The 27,788-nt window shown below is 34.3% G+C and overlaps 1 protein-coding gene and 1 long non-coding RNA gene across 3 annotated transcripts in view; both read left to right on the top strand.

Moving 5' to 3' along the window:
* Positions 1-17,801, top strand: part of LOC144446476 (cytoplasmic polyadenylation element-binding protein 2-like) — a 66,574-nt gene extending 48,773 nt beyond the window's left edge. For both annotated transcript variants that reach the window (XM_078136245.1, XM_078136244.1), the window contains 5 exons: positions 3,534-3,623; positions 4,626-4,744; positions 6,125-6,239; positions 6,552-6,733; positions 13,181-17,801. In XM_078136245.1, the coding sequence (XP_077992371.1) occupies positions 3,534-3,623; positions 4,626-4,744; positions 6,125-6,239; positions 6,552-6,733; positions 13,181-13,408 (734 nt within the window). In that variant the 3' untranslated portion in view covers positions 13,409-17,801. The remainder of the gene's footprint in view (positions 1-3,533; positions 3,624-4,625; positions 4,745-6,124; positions 6,240-6,551; positions 6,734-13,180) is intronic.
* Positions 1-27,788, top strand: part of LOC144446715 (uncharacterized) — a 173,024-nt gene that overhangs the window by 99,390 nt on the left and 45,846 nt on the right. The gene's annotated exons all lie outside the window — the stretch shown is intronic.

The raw sequence follows: 27,788 nt of genomic DNA, 5'->3' as shown, positions 1-27,788 counted from the left end.
TTTTGGTTGACACTGACAAATATTTGAACATCCGCATGTGATATGAAAATACTTTTGTCATGTCTGTGCTGTGCGGTAGTATCAAGGAGATCTCTCCCACATGCAGCATTGCAGGGAAGACAATTGATAGCACTCAGTAGAGAATTGGCCTTTCAATTCGGTTCGTGTGTATACTAGATAGGAAATGGAAAATGTATCAATGAAAGAAATGTCAGAGTGTAAAAGGCTGACCCAACAGAACAATTGAAAAAAGATTTATCTTACAAGAAGACAGTGGATAAGAGCTGATAAATTGCTAGCCAAAGTGGTTAGTGCTATTATGGCTTCACAAATCTACATCAATACCAACGCAATTTAATACCTTTGTGAATTTATGTAATTAAATGTAAATTTCCATGGAAACAAGGATGAAGGAATTTCACTCATACTAATGTCCTAATACAGGATGTTTGGTCTCCATGGAGCCCTTTAAAATAGATTTGTGTTATTTTGTCAGTGAAGTGTGGGTTAATTGTCATGTTCATTGAACGCAGTTGGAAAATCCTGCTCAAAATCAGTCTGTAGGAGTGAAACCAGATTTGATGAAATTACAGAGCAGATCTACACTCTATAGTGCCATATGTATGTACTGTGACAAATTTATTATTTCAATTTATCAAATTTTTTATTAAAGTGGCCAAATGGATGAGGATTGGATTTTTAATTTGTATAAAATAATTTTATCATGGCTTCCTACTTGAATAATCAGTTAGAAACAACATATGCCAAGTCCTTGTTAGTAACTCAATACATTATAAAAAAAAAAATGTTAAAAAATATGTAAAATGTTTGTTATTGCATGTACAATGACAAACACTTTACACATTTATTACAATGTAATGTTTGCAATTCATTGAGTTACAAACAATAACTTGGTCTATGCTGTTTCATGTTGATTTACCATATCGGAAGTCACAATAAAATTGTTTTATAAATTAAAAAGCCAAAATAAATACCCTATCCTCATCCATATGGCCTCTTTAAGTCGTACAGACTTATTTTTTTTTAAAAGTTTTTTATTAAGTAGTACAAATTAGAAATGCACATATCCTAGAAAATCAATTAGACCTGTCTAAAAAAAATGAAAATTAGGCGACAAATTCATTAAATGTAGAATGCACAGAACACAATATTTGTTATTAGATGTTTTAATCTGAATTTATTGTATAGCTGGGAATGATTAAATCTAAATAAGAGGATTTAGTCAGTCAATAGCTGAAAATAGTTGATGCAGTCAACCGTATGCAAATTCATCATTGTTTAATAAATGCAAACAAACAATACAATATTTGAATTAATTAGCTTTGAAATCATGGTTTTTAGACATGTATTTTTGGTACCATGGAGACGATGCATACCTATGGCAGTCATGTACTTATATTGTTTGCATAGTACATCAATATTTATTTGTGCAATAGTATTATTATCATTATTATTATTATTACTATTATTATTTTCACAAAGACAATCTCATTCATTATTGTATCATTAGAATTGGATGGGGGTGGGGGGTGGGGGTGGGAGTAATTACAACATATAAAATATAGCTATATTGCCAGCACCCTTTATATTTGTTTTCGCACTTAGTCAATACAGGTTATAAAGTATAAATGATAATACAGTATACTGAATTTCAAACTATCAAACCCTTGTTTTAAAACGTAATATTAAATTAAGGAGAAAACACAGAACTACATTTGAAGGTTTATTAATTTAAAGTGGCCATATGGATGAGAATTTGGTATTTATTTTGGATTTTTATTTGATAAAACAGCTTCACTAAGTTTTTCTACCTGAAAAAATAATGTGAAATAACATATACCAAAGCTTGTTCCTGGTCTTTTTACAATCATAGAAATTGGGTTGTTTTCAAGGAAAACATTTTATTTTCTGATAGAGTTAACAAAGTATTTGGTGGCCATATTGGATATGGTGGCCATATTAGATTCTAAAATAACTCAATTTTGATGTCATTTTGACCTCTATTTCAAAAACTGTGTACAGTGACCCTAGACATTGGTTTTATTCATTTTAACTGAGAATCAATTTAAATTTTCTTGAATAAAGTAACAGCATAAATTTCAAGAGTATATTTTTGAGGCACATTCTACGTTAAGACAGATTGTTGTCTGAATCAAAGGTCAGTACCATTTGATACCTATCAACTCTAGATGGCTGTTTTCACAGGTAACTTGGTGATGAGATTAAAAGTAATTAAACTCTTGTAATGTATTACTTTGACATAGATTTTAATGTATAGCTGGTAGGGCTTCTGTAATTGAAAAGGAAATCATGCAATCTTCCCCTTGCTGTAAATCGTGGAACCTTCCACATTCAATCTATCAGCCCACTCTTTCTCCATGCTTAATTTGAATATAGATGATCGCATCTATATTTGCAAAATTGTGCATGTTTATTGTTTTGTACAGTGTTTCTTTAGTTTCAAGGAAAGATGAATAGAAATTATTTAACCATTTTACCTTTATAACATCATCCCTCCCTTTGAAATGAATTAAAATACACACGATATGGAGAAATTGTTTATTAGATTATACAGTCTTGTATGGCAGGTCTAGTAAGCCAAGACAAACTGTGGCCCATTGATGTGAGAAAGCTAGCGTATCCCTCTGGAGTTGTATTTACATTTAAGTCATTTTCCAGTCAAATTGGAACTTACAATTGTGCTGTTCAGTGTATGAATGATTATTAGACTGTCTCATTTCAAACTTCTATTTTGTATTCTTCAACATGATAGGATTGATGTTACTGCATAGATGAGAAAGTGTGTATTATTTAAGACTGAAAATTATATGTTGTGTCATTCAATCAATCAGGCTACTTTGTTAAATGATATCTGATAAGGTGGCATAGCACATCATATCTTAAGAGTCATATTATCTATGCAAGTGAAGTCTCCCAAAGAAAAATATTTTACTTAAATATTAATTTGATTCTAAATTTTATTTCCACCAAGGTACATTCTTTACCAGTGTATAATTGATTGTAAATATCTGATATGTGACACAGATATTGCATCAAATTATACTAATTTGTGAAAATTAAACAATCAATATAGCGAGTGCATGCTAGAGTTAAAGAGCCCCTAGAGATGAGGATTAGAACTTAGATGTGAAAAAACAGTTGTGTGGCTTGAAAAAGGTGACCCTAATTAACAAAAGAATGATCCTATTTTATCTGTATGGCTCCATTGATAAGATATAGCAGTAATGTGAAAACCTGGGATTCAATCATTGGCCTTTAACCTTACAAGCTAGGTATACAGGTAGCCACAAGTCAGTGGAACAAGAAATTAGTGTTGTACACTCTTGATTTGTTCTTGGACAGCTAACATGACATATACATTTATCTGTTTCAACAAGAATCACGTTCAGAGAACGTAGGAAAAAAAGTTTATACCCTATCCTGCAGGTATTAAACCTTTGTAATGAGGTTTAAAGGTTTGACTTTAATAGACGTAATGTTATTTTTTACAGAGGAAATTACTGCTAGCTTCCGACGATTTGGCAGTCTTGTAGTTGATTGGCCTCATAAGGCAGAAAGCAAGTCCTACTTCCCACCTAAAGGTATAGTGTGTGTTTGTTGTTTTGTTAATGTCACTTGGTAAATTTTCATGAACACAACTCATGTGAATGACAGCCTCCCTTCCGTACCATGCCTTAGAGACTCCATGTCAAACTATGAAATGGATATTAGTTCTACTACATGTAGTTTATGTGTTGAATATAACAGGAATAGCTAAAAGCTGAATATGTTAGACTGTTTAAACTGACCTGTGGTACTGACCTGTGGTAAATTCAACATGTATTTCACCACATAGAAAATGTAACATGATTTTCTTTTGAAATGAATGAAATGTTAAATACCCAGAAGATCTTTACTGTTTACCATTAATTCAAAGAACACCTACCAGAGGCCCAACTTGTGTTATTTATGAGGAAAGCCCTCTATTGGTAAAATGTTGTGTATAGAACATTGTCATTAGCCACAGGTGTGTCTGTATTTGTTTCCTGCCTGCACTGTGAAGTGACCTCGTTTAGGGGAAAGATTTCCACTACTGTGCAGTTGCAGAACAGTATAGGCTGAGAGAAAATATATAATATAAAATACAAGACTCAGGTGTAGGCCATGAATATGCAATTTTTTTTCTGGCCCAAGGTGGTGGTACAAACAGCTGATGCTAATGACTTGTCCTTGCCTTGGCACCTCAAAGTAAACCACATTATGTCATACAGTGAAATAAATAGTCACTGTAGAATCGTACCTTTGAAACAAATGACAATTTGATCCATTTAATGTGGACATTGATCATGCAATGATGTCTAGTGTACACTATGTGACTCGGAAACTTTAGTTTCATATTAAAGGTATACCGGTTTTTTGCTTATTGACTGTTTCAAACAAAACTTCACTGAATATGGGAATGGAAGGGTGATTACAATGTAAACAACAACAATCATCAAAATATTGTTTATTCAATTTAAATATTATTTTTTTTATTCCCATCTAAAAAAATTTCAAGTGTTGTGTAACTTACAATCATCAATCTGTTTTAAATTTTTTTACAGGTTACGCATTCTTACTTTTCCAAGATGAAAGATCTGTACAAGAACTTATAGATGCCTGCATCAAAGATGGAGACAAACTCTATCTTTGTGTGTCAAGCCCAACAATAAAAGACAAACCTGTGAGTACCTTCCCTTAGTGAGGCCCCTTAACTCACCTACATTAATCACATTAAGAAAGGATAGTGAAGATTAAATATTCCATCCAGGACTTAAATTTACAACAGTACACTTTACCTTGTGTTTCTTGATTGACCAATCTGTGCAGTGCATCCAGAAAATGCAGGATGTGATCATATTTAGCTCCTTTGTGATGCACACAAATTGATTAGGGATTTTTCATGATGGATTTGGGTGCATTTCCTATTGAACTTTTTACACAGACCACGTCTGAAGATTAAAGCTAACGAGGTGAATGTCCACCTTGGATAGCCTATGTTTGTCAGGAAATGAAGTTGTGATTGGGAAGGCAACACTGGCAGGCTAAGACTCAATTTTATAAATCCTATTAAATCATACTACACAATGTGAGGTGTTGTGTATTAGTCAGTGTGCCTTTACATTGACATGACATGTCAAAAAATCTGGATATTGAATTCATCTCAATTCAATAGCACAGTTGTGTCATGTCATAAATATGAATTTTGCTATTAATGTAGCAAAAAAGTCATGTATATCACAGTATGAAAATAGTTTCTCCATGGAAAATGTCTCATTATCATGCAGAGACAAGTATGGGTTGCCAACAGTTACACCATCTAATATCAAATGATTACATACATACACAGCTAATATTGAGGTCAACATATACTTGTAACTCATAATTACTGGTTCTTTCTGTACCACTACCTTCAGATGTCTAACTTGAGATGGAATAATTGTGATGTCAGAATTCTCAGACATTCAGACTTGGACAGTTAGCTGTTTTGATAAAACATGCCGGGTCACCCTTTTTATCAAAATTAAGTCTTTTTCATAGTGACATTGATCATAATTTATATGGATACTGCATTTTTGTATTCAATGTCACCCTACTGTTATATGCAAAAATTGTATGATGTATTTGTTCTACCTTTTATATTACATGTCCAAATTCACATACTTTGTATGTAACTCTTTATGTAATGCTACTGTATTATTATACACACTCTGCATATTGCCTATGGACTGTGAGAATAAGTTGCACCACATCAAAGTTACGAGTTTTACAATTTTATGTAAATCATAATTATAAAAATTTAAATATATTCCCTACCATATAAACAGTTACACAGTATGTAATAAACTGTTGCCCCCCCCCCCCCCCCCCCCCCCCCCCGCCCCCCGACATGTATGCCTTTGGACCATGAAGTAATTACCATCCTCACATTTGATGGATTACCTTCCAATACTAAAGCACAAGTCTCCAAATTTCGACAGTAATATATAATATAATATATGATTTATCATTGTACAATTTCTAAGAAAGCAAAAGCATATTTAATCTTGTCTCTTGATCCTAGGTACAAATTCGACCATGGAATTTGGCTGACAGTGATTATGTTATGGATGGATCTCAACCATTAGATCCAAGAAAAACTATCTTTGTAGGTGGTGTACCCAGACCATTGAGAGCAGGTAGGTGAAAATTAGTGACTCCTTAACATCTCAGAATTTTGTCTAAACACAGAAATCTAGGAAATTGTGTATTGGTGCTCCTTCCAAGAGACGTGTTATTGTGGAGGTGATTGCACTTTTTTTCTCAGCATGAGTCAGAAATCGAACATGATATACTGCTGATTGCTATTCAGCAACATGCTTTATCCTTGAGGAAAGGGTAATAATCACGATAAGTCTTAAAATTGGAAATGACATTTTAACTGAAGTACACTTATTAAGTTATCCAATCGTGTATTTGTATGGATACTAATAACATTTATTTAATTGCAGTTGAATTAGCAATGATAATGGACAGACTGTATGGTGGGGTCTGCTATGCTGGCATTGATACTGACCCGGAGTTGAAATATCCCAAAGGAGCTGGACGGGTAGCATTCTCCAACCAGCAAAGCTACATTGCTGCTATCAGTGCTCGTTTTGTGCAATTACAACATGGCGATATTGACAAGAGAGTAAGTATAGTTTGCTCTCTTTAACTGCTTTATGATTGCTCATCTAAGTGAAGTAGACCCTTTTTATGGGGGAGAAGAACATTGTAAATGTCACATTGCAAGTTTCCTTCAGTGTTGTGGGTGTTGAATGCAAGAAGATGTTAAAATGATGTGATGACCCACAGTCATTTCCAACAGATATAAAAGATGGTAAAACATTTACCACCCACTTTTTTCAACATTGTACTGGCTTCAGCAGTTCTCCTTTCTACTGAAGATACTTTTCCACTTATAATCTTTTGAGTACCGCCCATACTTACCTGTATAATTGGCCCACAACCACTCTTTGTGATCTTGTCTCTCAGCAATCTACCGCCAACTCAACAGCACTGCACATATGAAAGTGGGAGTGTCTTATCAATAAGGTTGCTGTTTCAAGGCTGTAAAACAAAATATGTTGGGGATGGTTGTTATTTAAAAAGTCAGTGATACTGATAAGGAGTTCAAATTGATCAATTTGATACCTAGTTTGTAAGATATGACATGCCATGCCATCAGCTATCCACTGCACACCGTTGAGAAGCTTGATAAGGCTGAACAACAAATTGTATCTTACAGTCATTTAATATGTTAAACCATTTGCTAATTCACCCATGTACATGGTTTGAGATTTCTAACAGTGCAAAAATTGTTTAAAATATATTAAGCAGTGCCTAAAACCTATAGAAATCACAAACATTTTGAGTTTTCAAATAGTGACACAGTGACTCTTTCATTGGAATATGTTAAAACTGATGGGTCACTTAGTCTGTTCAGGAAAAAAAGAAACTATTGTGTGTGTTTGTTTGTGTGTGTGTGTGTACGTGTGTGTGTGTATGTGTGCACGCGCGTGCGTGCGTGCGTGCATGAGGGTGTGCGTGTGTACATATTGCTGAATCAGATGCTTTCAATTCACAATCATACTCTTTAAACAGTCATGATGTCTTAGAAATGACAATTATTACATATGTACCAAAGATTACTTGCACCAGTGTGTGTGCATATTAGTGGTATTTACACTGCAGTGCAATACTGAAAACATTATTGCATACTTGCATGCAGGTTATTTGCAACTGAGGATGTGATCATTCATTCTGCATGAAAAGGCGTGAATTGCAAAGTGTCATTTTTATGGAAATTTGTTACTTCGGATTATGCAATAATAACAGAACCTCATGCTGCGCAAGTGCCTGTGTGGGTACTCTGCACCAGTGCTTGCAAAGTACTGCCGCAGAGAATGCTGCAAGCACTTATGCAAATACCCAAGTACACCACAGTTGCACTCGTTTCCAAAAGATTTTTGTCTGATTCAAGATGTCAAGACAATCATAGAATTAAACAGGACAACTCTAATATGAGATTTATTTTGTAAAAATGTGTGTTTTATTAAGAGAGTGGAAATAATCAGTCTGTGTAACTATCAAATTTATTTAACTCATCAAAATGTAAATTAGGAAAAAGGAATTTGTTTCGCTTCACTAGTTTCTTGAATGTGACGACATTGTTTTATTAATTTCATTGTAGCAGATTTATTTACTTATTTATTTATAAATGAGACACAAAATTTGAACTTTCTAAAGGTGTTCTTTCATGCATACTAATAAATAATTTGCTAAGGAATGCACTTGTCTGACATCAGACACTTAATTAAGGTCCATCCTTTGAAATTGATGAAATGTGGATGTGATTAAGTTTTTTAAAGGTCATATTTTACCTTCTGTTGTCTATGTTGAGAAAGATCAAATCTGTTAGTAAGGGTAAATATTACAAATGTACCGTCCCTGAAAAAATGTCCATGTTTGTCACAGTCACATGTAGCTCTAACTCTTTTACAAGGTATTGTTTTCAAATTAACATTCTGTGCTTAGAATGACATTATTTTGTGTCTCCTAAATCTATGTCTTTTATTCATGGACACCTACATGTAACTATTAATTGGGTTCACTATAATGGAAGTATAGTCTATCATTATTTATTTAGAAATCTGCCTCTCTGGCATCAAGATTTAATATCAAATCAAACCTAGACAATATCTTGCATTAAATCCTCTTTCCACTATCTGGCCTATTAAACGTAAATCGTCTACCAACAAAGAATGAAAGATCTCAACCCAAATACCTTTTATTCTGAAGTTGAATAATTTATTTGTGATAACTTCTAACTTCACTCGATAATTCTCTTGTATTCAGTGTCTTGCAGCTAAATAGTTTTAAATATAAGATTGAAATACATAAACGTTTTTGCTCAGAGTCAAAAATATTTTTGAGGGGGAATTAATCGTAATCATGAATCATTGATGATTTTTAAATTAAGAATGAATTTATGAAATATACAGCTTTAACAGTCTACACAGAGTATATACCAATACTAAACTGGTTCCATCATCCCTTGCTTTCCATCCATACCCTTTTGTCAGCCATATACTAATTTCATTGAATTCAAATTTGGCACAAATGTGACATGTAGTGGTCATATGCAGATTACCTTGTTTTGTGAATTGACCAATGATGAGCCAAATTGGCTATCATTTCTTTTTCTGTAAACTGTACATTATGTAATTTACATAATATATATGTTGAACTTGTGTCTCAAGTTAATTTGGCTCATGTCACTTTCAAAGTTATCTTTGATAGATTCCATAAAATACTAAAAATAAATTTTAGATTAGTGTCAAAATTACAGCCAGGATAATAGGTATTGACTTCCCTACCATCACACACTATTATTATTTCATGTCCAAGCAATGGATAATATAGAGATCTTTCCCTTTAGTAATGAATAATTTCATAAATGTTTCCATAACTGGAACTTCAGTGTATTTTTCTGTATTGTTGTGATACACAAACTGAACTGAGATCTGTCATTTCATTTATATTGTCACAGTAAGTAAAAAGTAAGTTCAGGCTGTTTTGCAAAAAATCATGAGACATAAACTGAACTGAGATGTCAGTTATTTCATGAATCCTTTCAGTGTGTAGTGTAATAAAGTCATCAATTCTAAACACAGGTTAACAAATCTTCTTTGATGATTCACCTTACAGCAGAATTGATAACATATGTCATTACTTGACATTTAGGTATCTGCATTGCCCATGAATAAATTTATGATTATATGATTTAAAAAGTCAAAATATTGCCTAAAACTCTTTATTAAACTCAGAAAATGGAGAACATACAGTCAGCATATCTTTTCTTCACAAGTAATCTCTGTCCACAGAATCTCGTGCACGTTGACTTCTCTAAATTTCAATATATGCCTTCTGGGAATTTTCAAAAATTGAATCTATCTGCAGGGTGTTTATCCACAACAGAACTGAGACCCTGGGGCATGGTTTTATAGGATCACTTGATCACTGGTGACAGCACGCCTACTGAAAATAATTTTACACAAAGCCTGTATTTTTGTAATTTTCAATGTACTGCATTTCGATCATAGACCACAAGTTGAGAAAATTGTATTCATTGTTGAATACTAAAGCATAACTACATCGAGTGACCTTTATATTTTTTTCTGTGCTGTCTATCAAAAATCATTGCTTTGTACACCACAATCCCAATGATGCAGAGAAACTAACTACAAAATAACCTTTTCCTATTGATTAACCATAGTTTGTTGTAAGTGATGGATACAACTAGACAAGAGTTCAGGAGGAAACTGATGTTTTCAAATTACAATCATTAAGTACCCTGTGGGTAAGAGAACTTAATGGAATGTCTTTGTCAGGGGATGTTGATTGGCTCAATCAAAATAGATACAGCAGTGTACTCATAAAATGGAAGTCTCTTCCGGTCTTTTGTTAAACCAATCCTGATACTATAGAAACATGCTAGCAAGAGTATGGATTTATGCTCAACATATGGCATTGACAACAGCTTGAAACATATTGATCATAGCTTAAAGCTGGTTATTATTTCTACAAAAACAGTAAAGTAACTCAAGTGATGGAATTCAACACACATCATTTCACTCTTTTTTTTTTCACCTAACAGTGAAAACATCTTTTCATCAGGATTTTGTTTAGATCTCTCCTATCCACTTCAAATGTAAACTTCCCATATGTTGTTGGGTATGAGTTCAAATGATTTGGCAAAAGAAACTGGTAATATTTCCCAATGAGACTGCATATATTTTTAATCCTTGCTCATTTTTGATCTGTAGAAAATTAAATAAAATTTTATTCGTATTTACTGTGTAGAATATCAAATGTTAAAGGTGCTAGAAGTCTATCACTTTATGGTCTTTGTTGATGGCTATATTTGTAGCATACTAATATATCCATATATTATCAAGTCAAGATATTTTCTTTGAACAGCAAATATGGAGTATATATCCTGGTTGTTCTACATCAGTATGACCTGTTTCTACATCACTGGTTTCACAATACTCAAAATATGCAAATTGTTATTATTTTTCCTGAGATTTGATAAATTATACTTGAGGAGGTACATGTATAATGATATTATTCCACAATATTTTTCTTCATTCAACCAAAAGTCCTCTTGACCTATAAAGTGTAAACTAGCTGCAACTGGGATATTTTTTGTATCAAATAACCAAAGATATATTCACTAAAAATTGGTCAATTATGTATAACAAGATCTTACAGCTGTTAATTAGTGGTCAGTTTTATCCATAGGTAATCTAGTGACAAGTTTAAATACTGAGTGAAAGCTTAGTTTTGAAGCTGTCGCCAGCCACGTTAAAACTGTACATGTTGTAACTGGAATATCATTTTTTGATCAGACAACCACTATCTATTTACTGAAAATTGTTAAAATACCAATAATTAGACATTGTACATGCTGTAATCAGTTGTCGATATTATCCACATGTAGTGTAGTAACAGGTTGAGATCATGATCACCAGTGAGGGTGATGATTTTTAGGTGCAGATCCAAAAATCAATGTTTTTATTTATCTTGTGTATACATATACAAACATACATTTATCCACGGGTGATGCAATACTGTTCACAGTGTACAATATTATGAGCACGTTATTGTACTTAACAAAATATTTTTGTGTTTTAAATGTTCCAGTTGCAGCTAGTGACTTGTAGTGACAAGGCCCCTTATGTCACTGGTATATTGCTAAACTGAACAAAGAAAATGAAGTGACTTGTAGTGACAAGGCCCCTTATGTCACTGGTATATTCCTGAGCTGAACGTAGAAAATGTAGTGACTTGTAGTGACAATGTATTGTGTCTTACATTTTTTTACATTCACTAATTTGAGTTGACAATGTTGCCTCAGCTACAAACTCTGCCATTTGAAATAGTTACTGTTGTAGCTTTCATTGGCCAGAAATCGTTTGTTTGAAGCATTACTCAAGATGGAGTAGCATGCATTATATACCATGTACACACTTATGACTGTCATTGACAACAATAGTTATCAATACAAGATATCATCATGGACTGTTACATTAACACAATGACACTATACATTAACCTTGATATTTGTACTCTGATTTTATTAAAATATGTGATTTATTGAAGTTAATAATGCTCACAATATGGCGATGAGCAAGAACGCTTGTCAGTATACTTTGTATTCCATTTCTCTACTCAACTTAGGTTATTGTATAAGTTAACACTTTTCAATGGTAATTTACACAAACAATTTGGGAACTGATGTTCTAGCATATAGTTAAAACATTCATCTGTGTTTCACACTCCTTCCACTCACGTAGTCACTCAATCACATATACACATACACACTATCACATATATACACACACTATCACACTTCCACACTCACATACATTCATGCAAACATAATAAATAAATACATACATACATACATACATACATACATACATACATACATACATACATACATACATACATACACGTCACACACACACATGCATACACACACACACACAGGGTGGGCACAGACAGATACTCACAAAAAATGTATACTATGTACAACATTTAAGGTATCAATTTTAAGCTACTTCACTCAAACATACAAAATTTGTTAACTAAATTTGCCTCTTAATAAGTTAATTGATTGAGAGAGAGGTGTTGGCCATTGTTTGAGGGCGCCCAATGCCATGTATTTTACAGACTGCTTGCATGGTGACACTTACTGCACAGTCGGATATGAACACTCACTATCTTTTATGATTAACAATGAAAAGAGCTTACATAGAAAATTGCTATTTAGTTCCTTCCATATGTTCATAGTACATGTATCAGTATTACTATGTCCTTGTAGTGTCCATACAATGGACAGAAGTATTACAATGAAATCCAGATGGAATTTATTTGAAAAGTTGAATAAAGGAAGAGAAAACTGAGGTTAATAGGCAATGTGTGATGTGATGATTTACATGTATGTTGATTTTTGTTCCAATGTAATGAACTGTCACCCATATGTCATCCAGTGCTAATGCATCTAAACACTTATCTTTGTATTTTGCAGGTTGAAGTGAAACCGTATGTTCTTGATGACCAAATGTGTGATGAGTGTCAGGGAGCACGTTCTGGAGGCAAGTTTGCACCGTTCTTCTGTGCCAACGTTACATGTCTACAGTATTACTGTGAACAGTGCTGGGCTACTATCCATTCCCGTGCTGGCAGAGAGTTCCACAAACCACTTGTCAAGGAAGGGGCTGATCGTCCACGCACCATGCCATTCCGTTGGTGTTAAATTTACACACACAAAATTCACATATTGTTGACAGCTTGGACTACAAGCTATAATATTATAAGAATACATATTCCAAGTATTTTTCCTCATTACATTCTATGTATAGTTTAAAAGCATTCAAGGGATGCTAAACTATGGTCCCAGCATGTTGTCTTTGTTTTTATGCACGAGAATTTGATTGTAAGTATTTGGTCAAAATGAAATAGTGTTTTTTGTGAGATGTCATTATTTTGTGGCAGAACAGTTTGAAATTCTTGCCTATGACTATACTACAAGATTTAATTTACTATGAATGAACTATTCCTTGCTGCATGTTGCATCGTATCTCTATATACAAAATCAGTAATTTTTTGTATGAATTCTGTGTGTGCCTGATTTTGACAATCAGAAAGGCATGTTATGTTTACATGGTGTTCGCAGAGAACAATGGCTGGGTTCTCTGCAGAGACATTCATGTATATAGTGTAGTGATTTGCCCTCCCCTGACTTTCCTATTTACCGTGTTAGGGAGGTGAACCAGTTTCCAAACTATACCTAGACTGGATTCTCAATTTACATTTAAAAAAAATAAACTACTCAGTTCAAATTCAGAGTATAAGCTAATTACAAAATTTGCTATACTAATCTAGAAATTTACACAGTCTCTTACTGCCTAATTTTGATAGGAAAAAAACCTCAGTACAATATAGGTGTTTTTGTCAAGTGCCATCTTGTCCTTCTTTTTTTTCTAATCTGATATACCAAAGACGTAAGTACTACATCTGTGTGTTTGAATATAAATGTTAACAAGCAACTACAATGTAGTGAATATTTTCAAACCTAGCACCATAAAATATATATATGGTGAAAAGTTGTTATTTAAATCCTATTGTATTAATGTTAATGACAAACTTACCAGTTTTAAAATTGGTAGTAGACATTATAAAGTGTGCTATGAAATATTTCATAACAATGGTTTCTAAAACTTCTTATGTAAACTTTGAGCTGCAATATTTTTTTTGTGTGAAATGGATTTTTGAGCCAATTTTGCATGTTTATCAATTGTAAGATTTATGTACGGATTATCAAAACAGAAATTTTTTGTTTATGGTGAACAAATGTTTTTTAGTCTTAATATAATACACTGGTGAGCATGTTTGTTGTCACTTTTGGAGCGTGATAGAGTAGAAAGACACCAGAAACTCAAATTTTTGAACATTAGACATGAGGAAAAAGACGAGCTGCATGTTGAATATTTACAGTTCATTTCTATGAATTTATCTCCTCAAAACTGTGATAGAGTTAGGACAAAGACAAAAAAAAAGTCAGTACATTTTTACGTTCTGCATGCCAATTACATTTTGTGCAATCTAAATGTTAAAGACATTAATGAAATTATTTTTTGCCAGAAATTTGAGCTTTATTGTAATGTATCTAATGTATTTGCCAGTAGTGGTGATAAGGTTAACGGATTAGTTGCTAGGAAATTCAATAGTGATAGAAAACAAAAAAAATATAAAAAACAAAAATAACCAGCCAAATTGAAGTTTGGGAAAGAACTAACACAAGTCTCTATATGAGAGCAGAAACTTATTCTATACTGTGAGTTCAGAAGGAACATCCCAATAACTGCGAACTTAACCAGTCTGAGATATGTTACGCACTGACTGACATTTGTCAATTTCATTTGTTTCACCAAAGTCACTTGGTCTAAATCTTTGAATCGGCTGAATGAAAGTTAATGCACTTTCAATCAGGGCCAAAGAGAAAAATAATGTATGTTGCATAACATATCTATCAGACTGTTTTTAATTTCTGTACTTTTCTTTACAAGAAAGCCCAGGGAAAAGAACCAAGAGTGTTTTTGATGCGGGTAACAACATGAACTAAACGAGAACACAGAATGTGTGGGGAGAATGTTACAAACACATTTTGTAGTGAATGTGTGCATGGGTGTGTTTGTGTGTGTGGTTGTGTGTATGTTTGTGGTAGAGCACCAGTATTTATATATACTGTAACTGTTTTATTGGTCTCTTTGCCGTGTGTTGTAAATGTTTCCTGTCAATTTATCTTAATGCTGTGTCACTAGTTTACATTTTTCGGACTATTATCGTGCAAAGATGTTCAAGAATCCTGTATACGTGCACTGTAATAATATTTAAGATGAAAAGGTGCATTTTGATGTACATGTTTGGAACTGATCAACTGAATAGAGAGCAATTTTTTAGATTTTTCCTCCCTTTTTGTACACTTGTATTTTTCTCTGGATTTTGAGATTGTATTTCCTATGTGCACCTCTTCATTATAATAGCTTTCATATTTTTGGTCATTCCACAAAAATAGGTAAATATTAAATTACAGTATTTTTGGTGCCACATTTCTATACCAATTTCAGACAGCATTTCAGCCTTCATGGTTTTTCAAGCAGACTTTTTATAGCTGTATTTTTTCTGATATTTTGTAGGATCTTTTGCTAATGTTTACCTCACTAAATTAGTCAGGAATTAGAAAAATTAAAAAAAAAACAAGAAAAAAAAACTTTCGGATTTATTCTTATGTATCCCGCACTGAAATTTGACAAAGAAATATATGATGATTGTTAATTTAAGAATTTTTGCAAATCAGATGATTTAAAAGATATTGGGTAATAAGTATTTTATTTTTCTCATTTATTGTTATTATAAGCCTTTTGCATAATATGAAGGAAAACCATAAACTGAGAGCTTTTAAACCTTTTTTATTATAACATAGCTAGTTTGGAAAACCCAGAGTTAATATATCTTTAAACTTTGTAATTACTGTTACATTGTTCTCCAGATTTGTAATATTCCATTTTGTATGTTTTTGGAGTTTTTGGACAGGTATGGACACGACGTTGACCTTTGACATGTACAGGGGGCATGCACACACAGGGTACTCGGTTACAACCATTTGGAAGTTGGTATGGTGCTACACGAAACACAGACACAAACTGATATGGGCAACAATTTGTAAATTGTGGATGGGAGAGTTCTTTTTATTTTACATACATCACATCAAATTTATCAATCAGGGCATCAACTTCTTAATTATTTTTATGTGCAATATTTGAGAGACACAGAAATGACTGTGTATGATAGTGTCACACCATAGAGCCATACCCTGTTGCCTCTGCCCCATTATACCTTCTGAATCTATGGAGTCAGCATAAAAGTAATCATTTTTGTACCAGATTTCTAGTAGTTTAAATATAGGAATAGATATGGACTGATATGGACTTCTCTTCAATTTTAAAAGAGTTTACTTATTTTTATTTGTTTAGGGATTTACCCGCGTGTCTGTTTTATGTCTTGAATTTCTTTCCCCTGGATATGGCATTATATTTTTGCTTCATGTGCAAATGTAAGTATAATTATTTTTAAGAAATTAATATATTACGTTCTTGAAATACATAATTGCTCAGATGATGTATTCAGAATTCTAAATTGATCTATTGTTTTTAAAAAAGAAAAAAAAAAGTTTTATTTCACTTTTCAACAGTTACTATTGGAGTTTTGAAGAGCCATGTATGTTATTATTTTTTTTTGTCTTTTTTTTTTTTGAGTTGTGCTACATTATTGAAGTGAAGACCATAAGTTGGATGGTTGGTTTTTAGTGTACTATTCAGGTTCAGAGAATAGAGAATGCCTAGTTCAGTGTTTACAAGGTGTAAATCACTATTTGCTGTTTTGTGGCCAATTTGTTGTTGTCTTTTTTTGTATATGGGGAAGTTTTACTCATATTTTTTGGATTATTATAAAGTGAAACCAAAGTTTCCAATTTTTTTTTTGTTTCGTTTTTTTTTAAATAAACAAACCTATGTTTTGTATTCATAGAGTTTATTCCTCAGGCGTGGTTTTTATTTGGTTTCTCCCGTTTGTAATTTCTATACCCCAATTGACTCGGCAGAGAAGTATCATGAGTGTCATCTGCTTGATAATGTGGACAACTAATGAAATTTTCAAAAAAGTACATTTCAAACAACTCACCAAAGCTAGCAATTCTTACATTTTGGGAGGTTTTTGATTGACATTAACTAACAAAATGTACATTCATGATGCATTTTCTCTGCTCAAGTGATATAAATTCTATTGACGTAATTTTTAGAGTTTTTGAGATTTTTGGTCTATATATTTGTTCAAATAATTTAAAAAAGAAACCTTAACTTTGTAATTCTACTTTTTTGCTGCTAAGTATTTATATGATACTTTTTCAGATTAATTTTTTGGAGATCTTTCTAACTTTTATGGATCTGTTTGTGTAACCTTATAGCAATTAAAAATAAAATGATGAATTAGACAACTTGTTGTGATTACTAACGTGACTAACCAGTGTTTAGGTCTGTTACTCATTGACTTCAATTTAGTGCTTCCAAATCAGACTTTCTAACTAATACTCTCATTACTAATATTGTACTATGCTTTGCTGGTAAGGAGTAAAGTTCTTTGTAACAGGCTATCCGACTCTCTACTTTTATTTATTTCTTTCAACCGTACACTCTAACAGACATTGTTTTTTCACGGCCCCAAGTGTTAATGTCAAAGTCATATCAAGTATCAAGCCTTTTTTTCCTTTTTATCACTGACTGGTTCAAAAACGTAGAATGTTATATTAGGGCTTGGAGGCAATTGTTCATGGTTTCCTCAGAGTACAGGGTAAATGTAAACCATGAAACTGATAAGAAACCTGATCTGTTTCTGGTGTCACATTTTATCCCAGGTAAGTACTTGAATGTTAGATAAGTGATCCACCTACCAATCTATGTACTAGCTGACTTACCAATTAACAGACTACATTTCACATTGTTGTAAGCTACTGTCTCGGCAATCTTAATTTTAGCTTTGTTTTTTGGAAATGAATTTATTTTATGCCAAATTAAAAAAGTTAAGATTTGTGATGAGGTGATCTAGGTGGCATGGTGACATTCTCTTGACTACCTAGGTGGTATGGTGACATTCTGTTGACTACCTAGGTGGTATGGTGACATTCTCTTGACTACCTAAGTGGTATGGTGACATTCCTATGATTGCCTAGGTGGTATGGGGACATTCCTATGATTGCCTAGGTGGTATGGGGGCATTATCTTGACTACCTAGGTGGTATGGTGACATTCTCTTGACTACCTAGGTGGTATGGGGACAATCCTATGATTGCCTAGGTGATTACATTCTGTTTAGCCAACGAAAGTGGCGTAACATTTGAGTGATATCTTAGGTGGTATGAGACGACATTCTCTTTAGCTCCCCCAAGCTGCAGTGACTACATTCTCATGTTGTGATCGACTGAATAGATATGATAGTATGTGTGTGATTGTATAGCTGGTATGATGATATGCATGTGATTGTCCCAGACTGTAGATGATGTTATGACGTGCACGTGATTGCCAAAGGCGTATGGTTACATGTACGTTCAGAATTGGATTCAAAGAAATGTTTATTTGATATATTGTGATGTAGGTAAAGAATACTAGTATACATGCACTTGAGAGGAAAACGTATATACTTATTATGACACACGGCAGAGTATCTTGGACTGACACGATTAATAACGCATTGACTTGTAGACAATGTTAGGTCTATCTAAATACTAGTGAAACTGGAGTGTCTCAACAAAGGTGTCCACACACACACACACACACACACAACACGCAGAGATACATATACAACCGTTACTGTAATACTTTTGCAAAGGGAAGTTTGCACCAAATTCCGTACCAACCGATTGCTACTGATTTGTTAGTTTTAGTTATAACGTTTTCTATAAATATATCATCCTGTCGCCTACCCATCTATTGGTCAGTATGTTTACAAAGACTGAAGTACGCAGTCGAAAATTTAAGGTAACAATTTTCAAGTTTGTGTTTGGATCAACTTTCATTTGAAGCCTATCCATCTTTCATATTTCACTACCTATATCTCAGAACATTTCGGACAAGACATAGGGAAATTGTTTTCATAACAACTTCGGTGTTATTGCTTTGGAAATACAGTACTTTAGGCCTATAGCTAAAATTTGGGGCCAATCCTAGAATATAGCGTATCTACTTAGTTTTTAAGCTCATTTTAGTATGACTAACTCTTTACCGTATTATACTACTTTAACTTCTTTAAGTATAAAGAACACCCGGTCCGCATAAAAAGTAAGACTCATAAATTGACAACTTTGTAGTTACAATGAAAGTAGTTGGTATTTTATGTCTTTACACCTCTCGACAGTGTACTATTTTCATCTACCGTTATTTTTCCATATGGTAACCAACTGGTATGACAACCCGCCATTTTGTACATCCCTGCTGTCTATCGTAAGTTGGCAGATACGATTTTCGTTACTCTATGCCTACAGGCCGATTTTATATCTTTCTTGTTTGACTTTGAACGCTTTAGAACACAACATGACACTAGCACTAGAACACATAATATATTTTAAAAATCAAACATGTCGGAAACGATATATTGATCTTGAATTGTAACTCGCTGCTTCAATTCTTCCCCTACTGTATGTAGACGTGGTAACGGAGTATGTATCAACCGGGTTTTTAATTTTAAAGTCTGGACAAATGAGCACGTACACAAACAATGCCGTCCTAGCAAAACCCAGGGACAAAAAAACACACATCGTATAAAAATTACAATATAGTAATATTATGTTGTTCCATGTAAACAATATTCCATTTATAACGCTTGTATAACAGGGCGGCTGTGCATATTATTAATTTATATACACGAGGAACGATATGTTATATTCGTTTGTGATATGTTATGTCAATGTCTGAATTAAATTTTATTTCTGACAGAGAAATTACCAGATTCCGGGAAATCTATAAAAATGACGTTTCGTGAACTTCAAGAGGGAGAGTTTTGACCTGCCAAGGTAGGATGTGACCTGACCTGATTCTTCGACGTAACTGACGACGTGTCGGAATTCATTTCAAAAAACGATAGATCACCTGATGACGTCAATAAAAGTACTTCCGGTGGTTGCGACGTTGGTGTTGTATACTGACGTATTTCATTGTATTCTGGTGTTGTTATCGTTGTTATATATAGAATGTACTCTCAAAAATGAAATTAACAAATCCTTTGTCGAACACTTACAATAATTTGTATTATTTGGTAAACAAATACTGTCACAGCAATATTTCCCGAATTATCAACATTGAAAATTATGTATATTTAATAATTATTCGACGGATTTATTTGATGAATAGGAATATCGATAACCAGTAAGTTTATTTGATAAATACGAATATTGAGGTCGCAGTGAATGTCTTAATACTAATGGATTATTATGTGGAATATACATTTCATGTCTAGAATATCAGCATTTTATTTTAGGGCCATAAATATCCATAAACCATCCGACAAATGATATTTTCACGTATAGCATAGACCGTATATAAAACCACATATAAAAACGTTAACGTGTAGAAATATCGACACACGAATACATTATATTGGACTTCTGGGGGAGTGTGACACATTGATGCGGGGGCGAACGGCATGTAAACATCTAGTACATATATTGATGGCGACATTATATTCCCAACATATTTCAGGGTTTTAATTATGTCACAATTCCAATAAAAGTCTAAATATTGCTGTTACTGTTTCATTATCGGGAAGAGTATACGCATAGAGAGAGAGAGAGAGAGAGAGAGAGAGAGAGAGAGAGAGAGAGAGAGAGAGAGAGAGAGAGAGAGAGAGAGAGAGAGAGAGAGAGAGAGAAGTATATATAGTCTCTGATATATGACGTGAGTGTGTGTGTGTACATGTGTGTGTGTGTGTGTGTGTGTGTGTGTGTAATTATGATCTCTGAATTCACGTGAAATAATATTCTTTAAAGTCGAATATGTAACAAAACTTGTTTAGGTCCGATTTGCAAACAAATGTCTTCATTCACGAGCAGGAGTCAATTTTGACTGCTTGAGTCTATGTCTGATGAATCCCAGAATGCTTCATTGCAAACAGCATGCAATTCCCAACGATGAAAACTAGAAATGAAATGTAATTCCACCTGTAATATATGACTTTGTCGATCACGAATACAGTTCCCTTAGGATATACCAGTCGTATGACAACTACGGCACAGCTACAGTCACTTGTGAGATGCATGTGATTAATAACGTCGTACTATTAAATGCTATTGTAACCACACTTTAACATTTGTAATCGTTTTTATGCTCACTGCTATAAATCTCGTTGTAGACATTTACGACATTGTAAGGCCGTGATGAATATAATCACAGCGAAGGAGTGAAAGTGGGGATACATCTAAAACTACGTGGGGATACATCTAAAACAGTACATGGGGACTATAGGTGGCGCTATATAATTCTGAATGGTTAAATTTCTAGATTCATCTCGAGTTGGTACTTTTTGAAATATAAGAAACTACGTACCTCCTATCCGTGGAATGACATCAGAACTCACAAGACTCGGAGTATATCTTTGCTGTGTTGATTCGTCCTCAGAATTCAGATTGGTGTGTTAAGACGAAACGTTGCTCTACGAAATAAGTTTTTATTGAAGCAACAGTTTACAATTATCGTGGTATTGACTGATCGAACTGCGTTAACAATAGCATGATGAATACATTCCAGGATTCAGATTATCGTAGTAGTGCTTTCTAATTCTGGATAAGTAATTAGCACTGCCTTCTAAGGAATATCGCGCCATTTGGAGGGTTGGAGGTCATTGGCACCGCCTCCTAAGGAGTATAGTAGCACGCCGATGGGTGTGGTGGGGGTGGTGGTGGTGGGGGTGGTGGTGGTGGGGTGGGTTCAAGAATGTTAGAAATACAAGTGGTTTAAGTGTTCTCTAAGTCTTGTCTTGAACAGAGATGTCGAAGGTGATTCAATGACAGTATGGGAGGGGGAGGTGACATGCGCAGTGCATTTAAATCAACAATTGTCCTGGTAAAGAATCCGAAATAAAAAGATATAAGGATTAGATAGAGTTAGTCGTATGTACTGGGTCATTTTTTTTCTATGTCTCTCCTAATCTGACATACTGCCTTAAATCGCAACTTTTAGAGGTTTTGTAACTAAACTTTTATAGCAAATTGTCTTTAAAAGTCTTAGAGAAAGAAAACAAGTCTTTAGTTTATTAGTTATCTTTATTTGTAATTTCTTTACATGTACTGTTGTTAGTATCTACAATTAAATTTGTTAATTGCAATAAACATGTTCTCCTATTTGAATGGCCATGTACTTTGTCTTGATAGTAAATTACGTGTTTGTTTGTTTTCAAAATGGGTGTTTCTCTCGTTTTTGTCCGTTACCAACTTTTAGAGCAATTCAGGGTGCTCTTTCATACTCAAACAAGGAAAATTTTCTGTTAGTTTAATCAAATTGAAAACCAGCATTATCTAATAGCTTTCCGTTCAATTTTATTGATTGTACTATCAAAAAATAGAATTCAATTCAGCATTATTTAATTTTACTTTCAATAACTTAGTCTTGTATTCAAGTAAGAATCGACGTGAGTCGTTCTTTTGTAAAGCTTCATTGCGAACAGTACACCTTATAAGGTCCTTCTGTTCCACATTTTCTCAATCGGCGTACTATAGTAGGAGATCTATATGGGTGTGGGGAGGAGGACTTGAGGTGGGTATTTCCTACGACCAATCATTAGCATTAAATGTTTGTCATGATGACATTCGCTATATAGCAGGCAGAAAGATTTTCATGATTCTTAGAATAAAGCGTTATTTTCTATAGTTATCTATAATATTAGAAAAGAAGAGCAGTGACATTGCTATGGTTACAGCTACTGATACTTGGCTAGGGCGATGGAGAATATGAATTCGAGCGAGTATAATGATGTTTGTTGGCAGGAAATTACACAAAAAGTAAAGTATTAACCCGCCTACCAATTCCAAAAACATTTGACATTTTATCAACCATTTTGGAAAAAATTATAAAAGGTTTACTCTTGTTGGTGTTCCGTATGTTCTGGTTTTCAGTTTCTTGTACTTTATTTTCAATTTTATCTTTATCTATTTCGTACATATATATGTTATGTATTTGTTATATTTTATTGCTCAAAAACCAAATTATGGATGCGCTGCAATAACTAACTAACCAGCCAGCCAGCCAGCCAGCCAACCAACCAACCAACCAACCAACCAACCAACCAACCAACCAACCAACCAACCAACCAACCAACCAACCAACCAACCAACCAACCAACCAACCAACCAACCAACCAACCAACCAACCAACCAACCAACCAACCAACCAACCAACCAACCAACTGACTAACTAACTAACTAACTAACTAACTAACTAAAGGAATATGCTATCTGCAGCTCTAATTGTACATGTGCGACTTGCGAGAGCGATCCGGATTGCGTCGTAGACAGCGATCCGGATTTATTATATAGCAGCGTCGTAGACAGCGATCCGGATGTATATCTCAGCCTCGTTGACAGCGATCCGTATTTATTATATCTCAGCCTCGTTGACAGCGATCCGTATTTATTATATATCAGCGTCGTAGACAGCGATCCGTATTTATTATATATCAGCGTCGTAGACAGCGATCCGTATTTATTATATATCAGCGTCGTAGACAGCGATCCGTATTTATTATATATCAGCGTCGTAGACAGCGATCCGTATTTATTATATATCAGCGTCGTAGACAGCGATCCGTATTTATTATATATCAGCGTCGTAGACAGCGATCCGTATTTATTATATATCAGCGTCGTAGACAGCGATCCGTATTTATTATATATCAGCGTCGTAGACAGCGATCCGTATTTATTATATATCAGCGTCGTAGACAGCGATCCGTATTTATTATATATCAGCGTTGTAGACAGCGATCCGTATTTATTATATATCAGCGTCGTAGACAGCGATCCGTATTTATTATATATCAGCGTCGTAGACAGCGATCCGTATTTATTATATATCAGCGTTGTAGACAGCGATCCGTATTTATTATATATCAGCGTCGTAGACAGCGATCCGTATTTATTATATATCAGCGTCGTAGACAGCGATCCGTATTTATTATATATCAGCGTTGTAGACAGCGATCCGTATTTATTATATATCAGCGTTGTAGACAGCGATCCGTATTTATTATATATCAGCGTCGTAGACAGCGATCCGTATTTATTATATATCAGCGTCGTAGACAGCGATCCGTATTTATTATATATCAGCGTCGTAGACAGCGATCCGTATTTATTATATATCAGCGTCGTAGACAGCGATCCGTATTTATTATATATCAGCGTCGTAGACAGCGATCCGTATTTATTATATATCAGCGTTGTAGACAGCGATCCGTATTTATTATATATCAGCGTCGTAGACAGCGATCCGTATTTATTATATATCAGCGTCGTAGACAGCGATCCGTATTTATTATATATCAGCGTTGTAGACAGCGATCCGTATTTATTATATATCAGCGTCGTAGACAGCGATCCGTATTTATTATATATCAGCGTCGTAGACAGCGATCCGTATTTATTATATATCAGCGTTGTAGACAGCGATCCGTATTTATTATATATCAGCGTCGTAGACAGCGATCCGTATTTATTATATATCAGCGTCGTAGACAGCGATCCGTATTTATTATATATCAGCGTTGTAGACAGCGATCCGTATTTATTATATATCAGCGTCGTAGACAGCGATCCGTATTTATTATATATCAGCGTTGTAGACAGCGATCCGTATTTATTATATATCAGCGTTGTAGACAGCGATCCGTATTTATTATATATCAGCGTTGTAGACAGCGATCCGTATTTATTATATATCAGCGTTGTAGACAGCGATCCGTATTTATTATATATCAGCGTTGTAGACAGCGATCCGTATTTATTATATATCAGCGTTGTAGACAGCGATCCGTATTTATTATATATCAGCGTCGTAGACAGCGATCCGTATTTATTATATATCAGCGTCGTAGACAGCGATCCGTATTTATTATATATCAGCGTTGTAGACAGCGATCCGTATTTATTATATATCAGCGTCGTAGACAGCGATCCGTATTTATTATATATCAGCGTTGTAGACAGCGATCCGTATTTATTATATATCAGCGTTGTAGACAGCGATCCGTATTTATTATATATCAGCGTTGTAGACAGCGATCCGTATTTATTATATATCAGCGTCGTAGACAGCGATCCGTATTTATTATATATCAGCGTCGTAGACAGCGATCCGTATTTATTATATATCAGCGTCGTAGACAGCGATCCGTATTTATTATATATCAGCGTCGTAGACAGCGATCCGTATTTATTATATATCAGCGTTGTAGACAGCGATCCGTATTTATTATATATCAGCGTCGTAGACAGCGATCCGTATTTATTATATATCAGCGTTGTAGACAGCGATCCGTATTTATTATATATCAGCGTTGTAGACAGCGATCCGTATTTATTATATATCAGCGTCGTAGACAGCGATCCGTATTTATTATATATCAGCGTTGTAGACAGCGATCCGTATTTATTATATATCAGCGTTGTAGACAGCGATCCGTATTTATTATATATCAGCGTTGTAGACAGCGATCCGTATTTATTATATATCAGCGTCGTAGACAGCGATCCGTATTTATTATATATCAGCGTTGTAGACAGCGATCCGTATTTATTATATATCAGCGTTGTAGACAGCGATCCGTATTTATTATATATCAGCGTTGTAGACAGCGATCCGTATTTATTATATATCAGCGTTGTAGACAGCGATCCGTGTTTATTATATATCAGCGTTGTAGACAGCGATCCGTATTTATTATATATCAGCGTTGTAGACAGCGATCCGTATTTATTATATATCAGCGTTGTTGACAGCGATCCGTATTTATTATATATCAGCGTCGTTGACAGCGATCCGTATTTATTATATATCAGCGTCGTAGACAGCGATCCGTATTTATTATATATCAGCGTCGTAGACAGCGATCCGTATTTATTATATATCAGCGTCGTAGACAGCGATCCGTATTTATTATATATCAGCGTCGTAGACAGCGATCCGTATTTATTATATATCAGCGTCGTAGACAGCGATCCGTATTTATTATATATCAGCGTTGTAGACAGCGATCCGTATTTATTATATATCAGCGTCGTAGACAGCGATCCGTATTTATTATATATCAGCGTTGTAGACAGCGATCCGTGTTTATTATATATCAGCGTTGTAGACAGCGATCCGTATTTATTATATATCAGCGTTGTAGACAGCGATCCGTATTTATTATATATCAGCGTTGTTGACAGCGATCCGTATTTATTATATATCAGCGTTGTAGACAGCGATCCGTATTTATTATATATCAGCGTCGTAGACAGCGATCCGTATTTATTATATATCAGCGTTGTAGACAGCGATCCGTATTTATTATATATCAGCGTTGTAGACAGCGATCCGTATTTATTATATATCAGCGTCGTAGACAGCGATCCGTATTTATTATATATCAGCGTTGTAGACAGCGATCCGTATTTATTATATATCAGCGTTGTAGACAGCGATCCGTATTTATTATATATCAGCGTCGTAGACAGCGATCCGTATTTATTATATATCAGCGTCGTAGACAGCGATCCGTATTTATTATATATCAGCGTCGTAGACAGCGATCCGTATTTATTATATATCAGCGTTGTAGACAGCGATCCGTATTTATTATATATCAGCGTTGTAGACAGCGATCCGTATTTATTATATATCAGCGTCGTAGACAGCGATCCGTATTTATTATATATCAGCGTTGTAGACAGCGATCCGTATTTATTATATATCAGCGTTGTAGACAGCGATCCGTATTTATTATATATCAGCGTCGTAGACAGCGATCCGTATTTATTATATATCAGCGTCGTAGACAGCGATCCGTATTTATTATATATCAGCGTCGTAGACAGCGATCCGTATTTATTATATATCAGCGTCGTAGACAGGCTAGATTTATAACAATAATAGAAACTAGAAATGACAAATCAAACCACCGCAGAATATATTGTGAGATTTCATAATTCATATCCACGGATATTTACGTTAGAGTGCTCTAGAATATTGAACATAGCTGATATAACTTATAACTGCCTGTGCGAAGGTGCCTCATTGAGAGACCTCCCGGGATATACTTTTTGTTTGTCACTTTGGAAATTACTCAATCGAAAAAGCTCCTTCTAGGAAACCGTGTCTGGTAATATTAACCCCAAGAGAACCACTATTATTCAATTTGATTAGCGTCCTAGTGAGAAAATTTATGTATTGCTGCAAAACGAACAATATTGTACCTCCAGGAGTTTATTTTCCAGGCAAACAGATATCATGCAAACATTTGATGGGTATCCTAAATTAACTAGGGGATTTCATACA

The sequence above is a fragment of the Glandiceps talaboti genome, chromosome 15 (assembly GCF_964340395.1).
Source record: "Glandiceps talaboti chromosome 15, keGlaTala1.1, whole genome shotgun sequence".
In the NCBI taxonomy this organism is placed as follows: Eukaryota; Metazoa; Hemichordata; class Enteropneusta; family Spengelidae; genus Glandiceps; species Glandiceps talaboti.
This window is presented reverse-complemented; position numbering and strand designations above follow the sequence as displayed.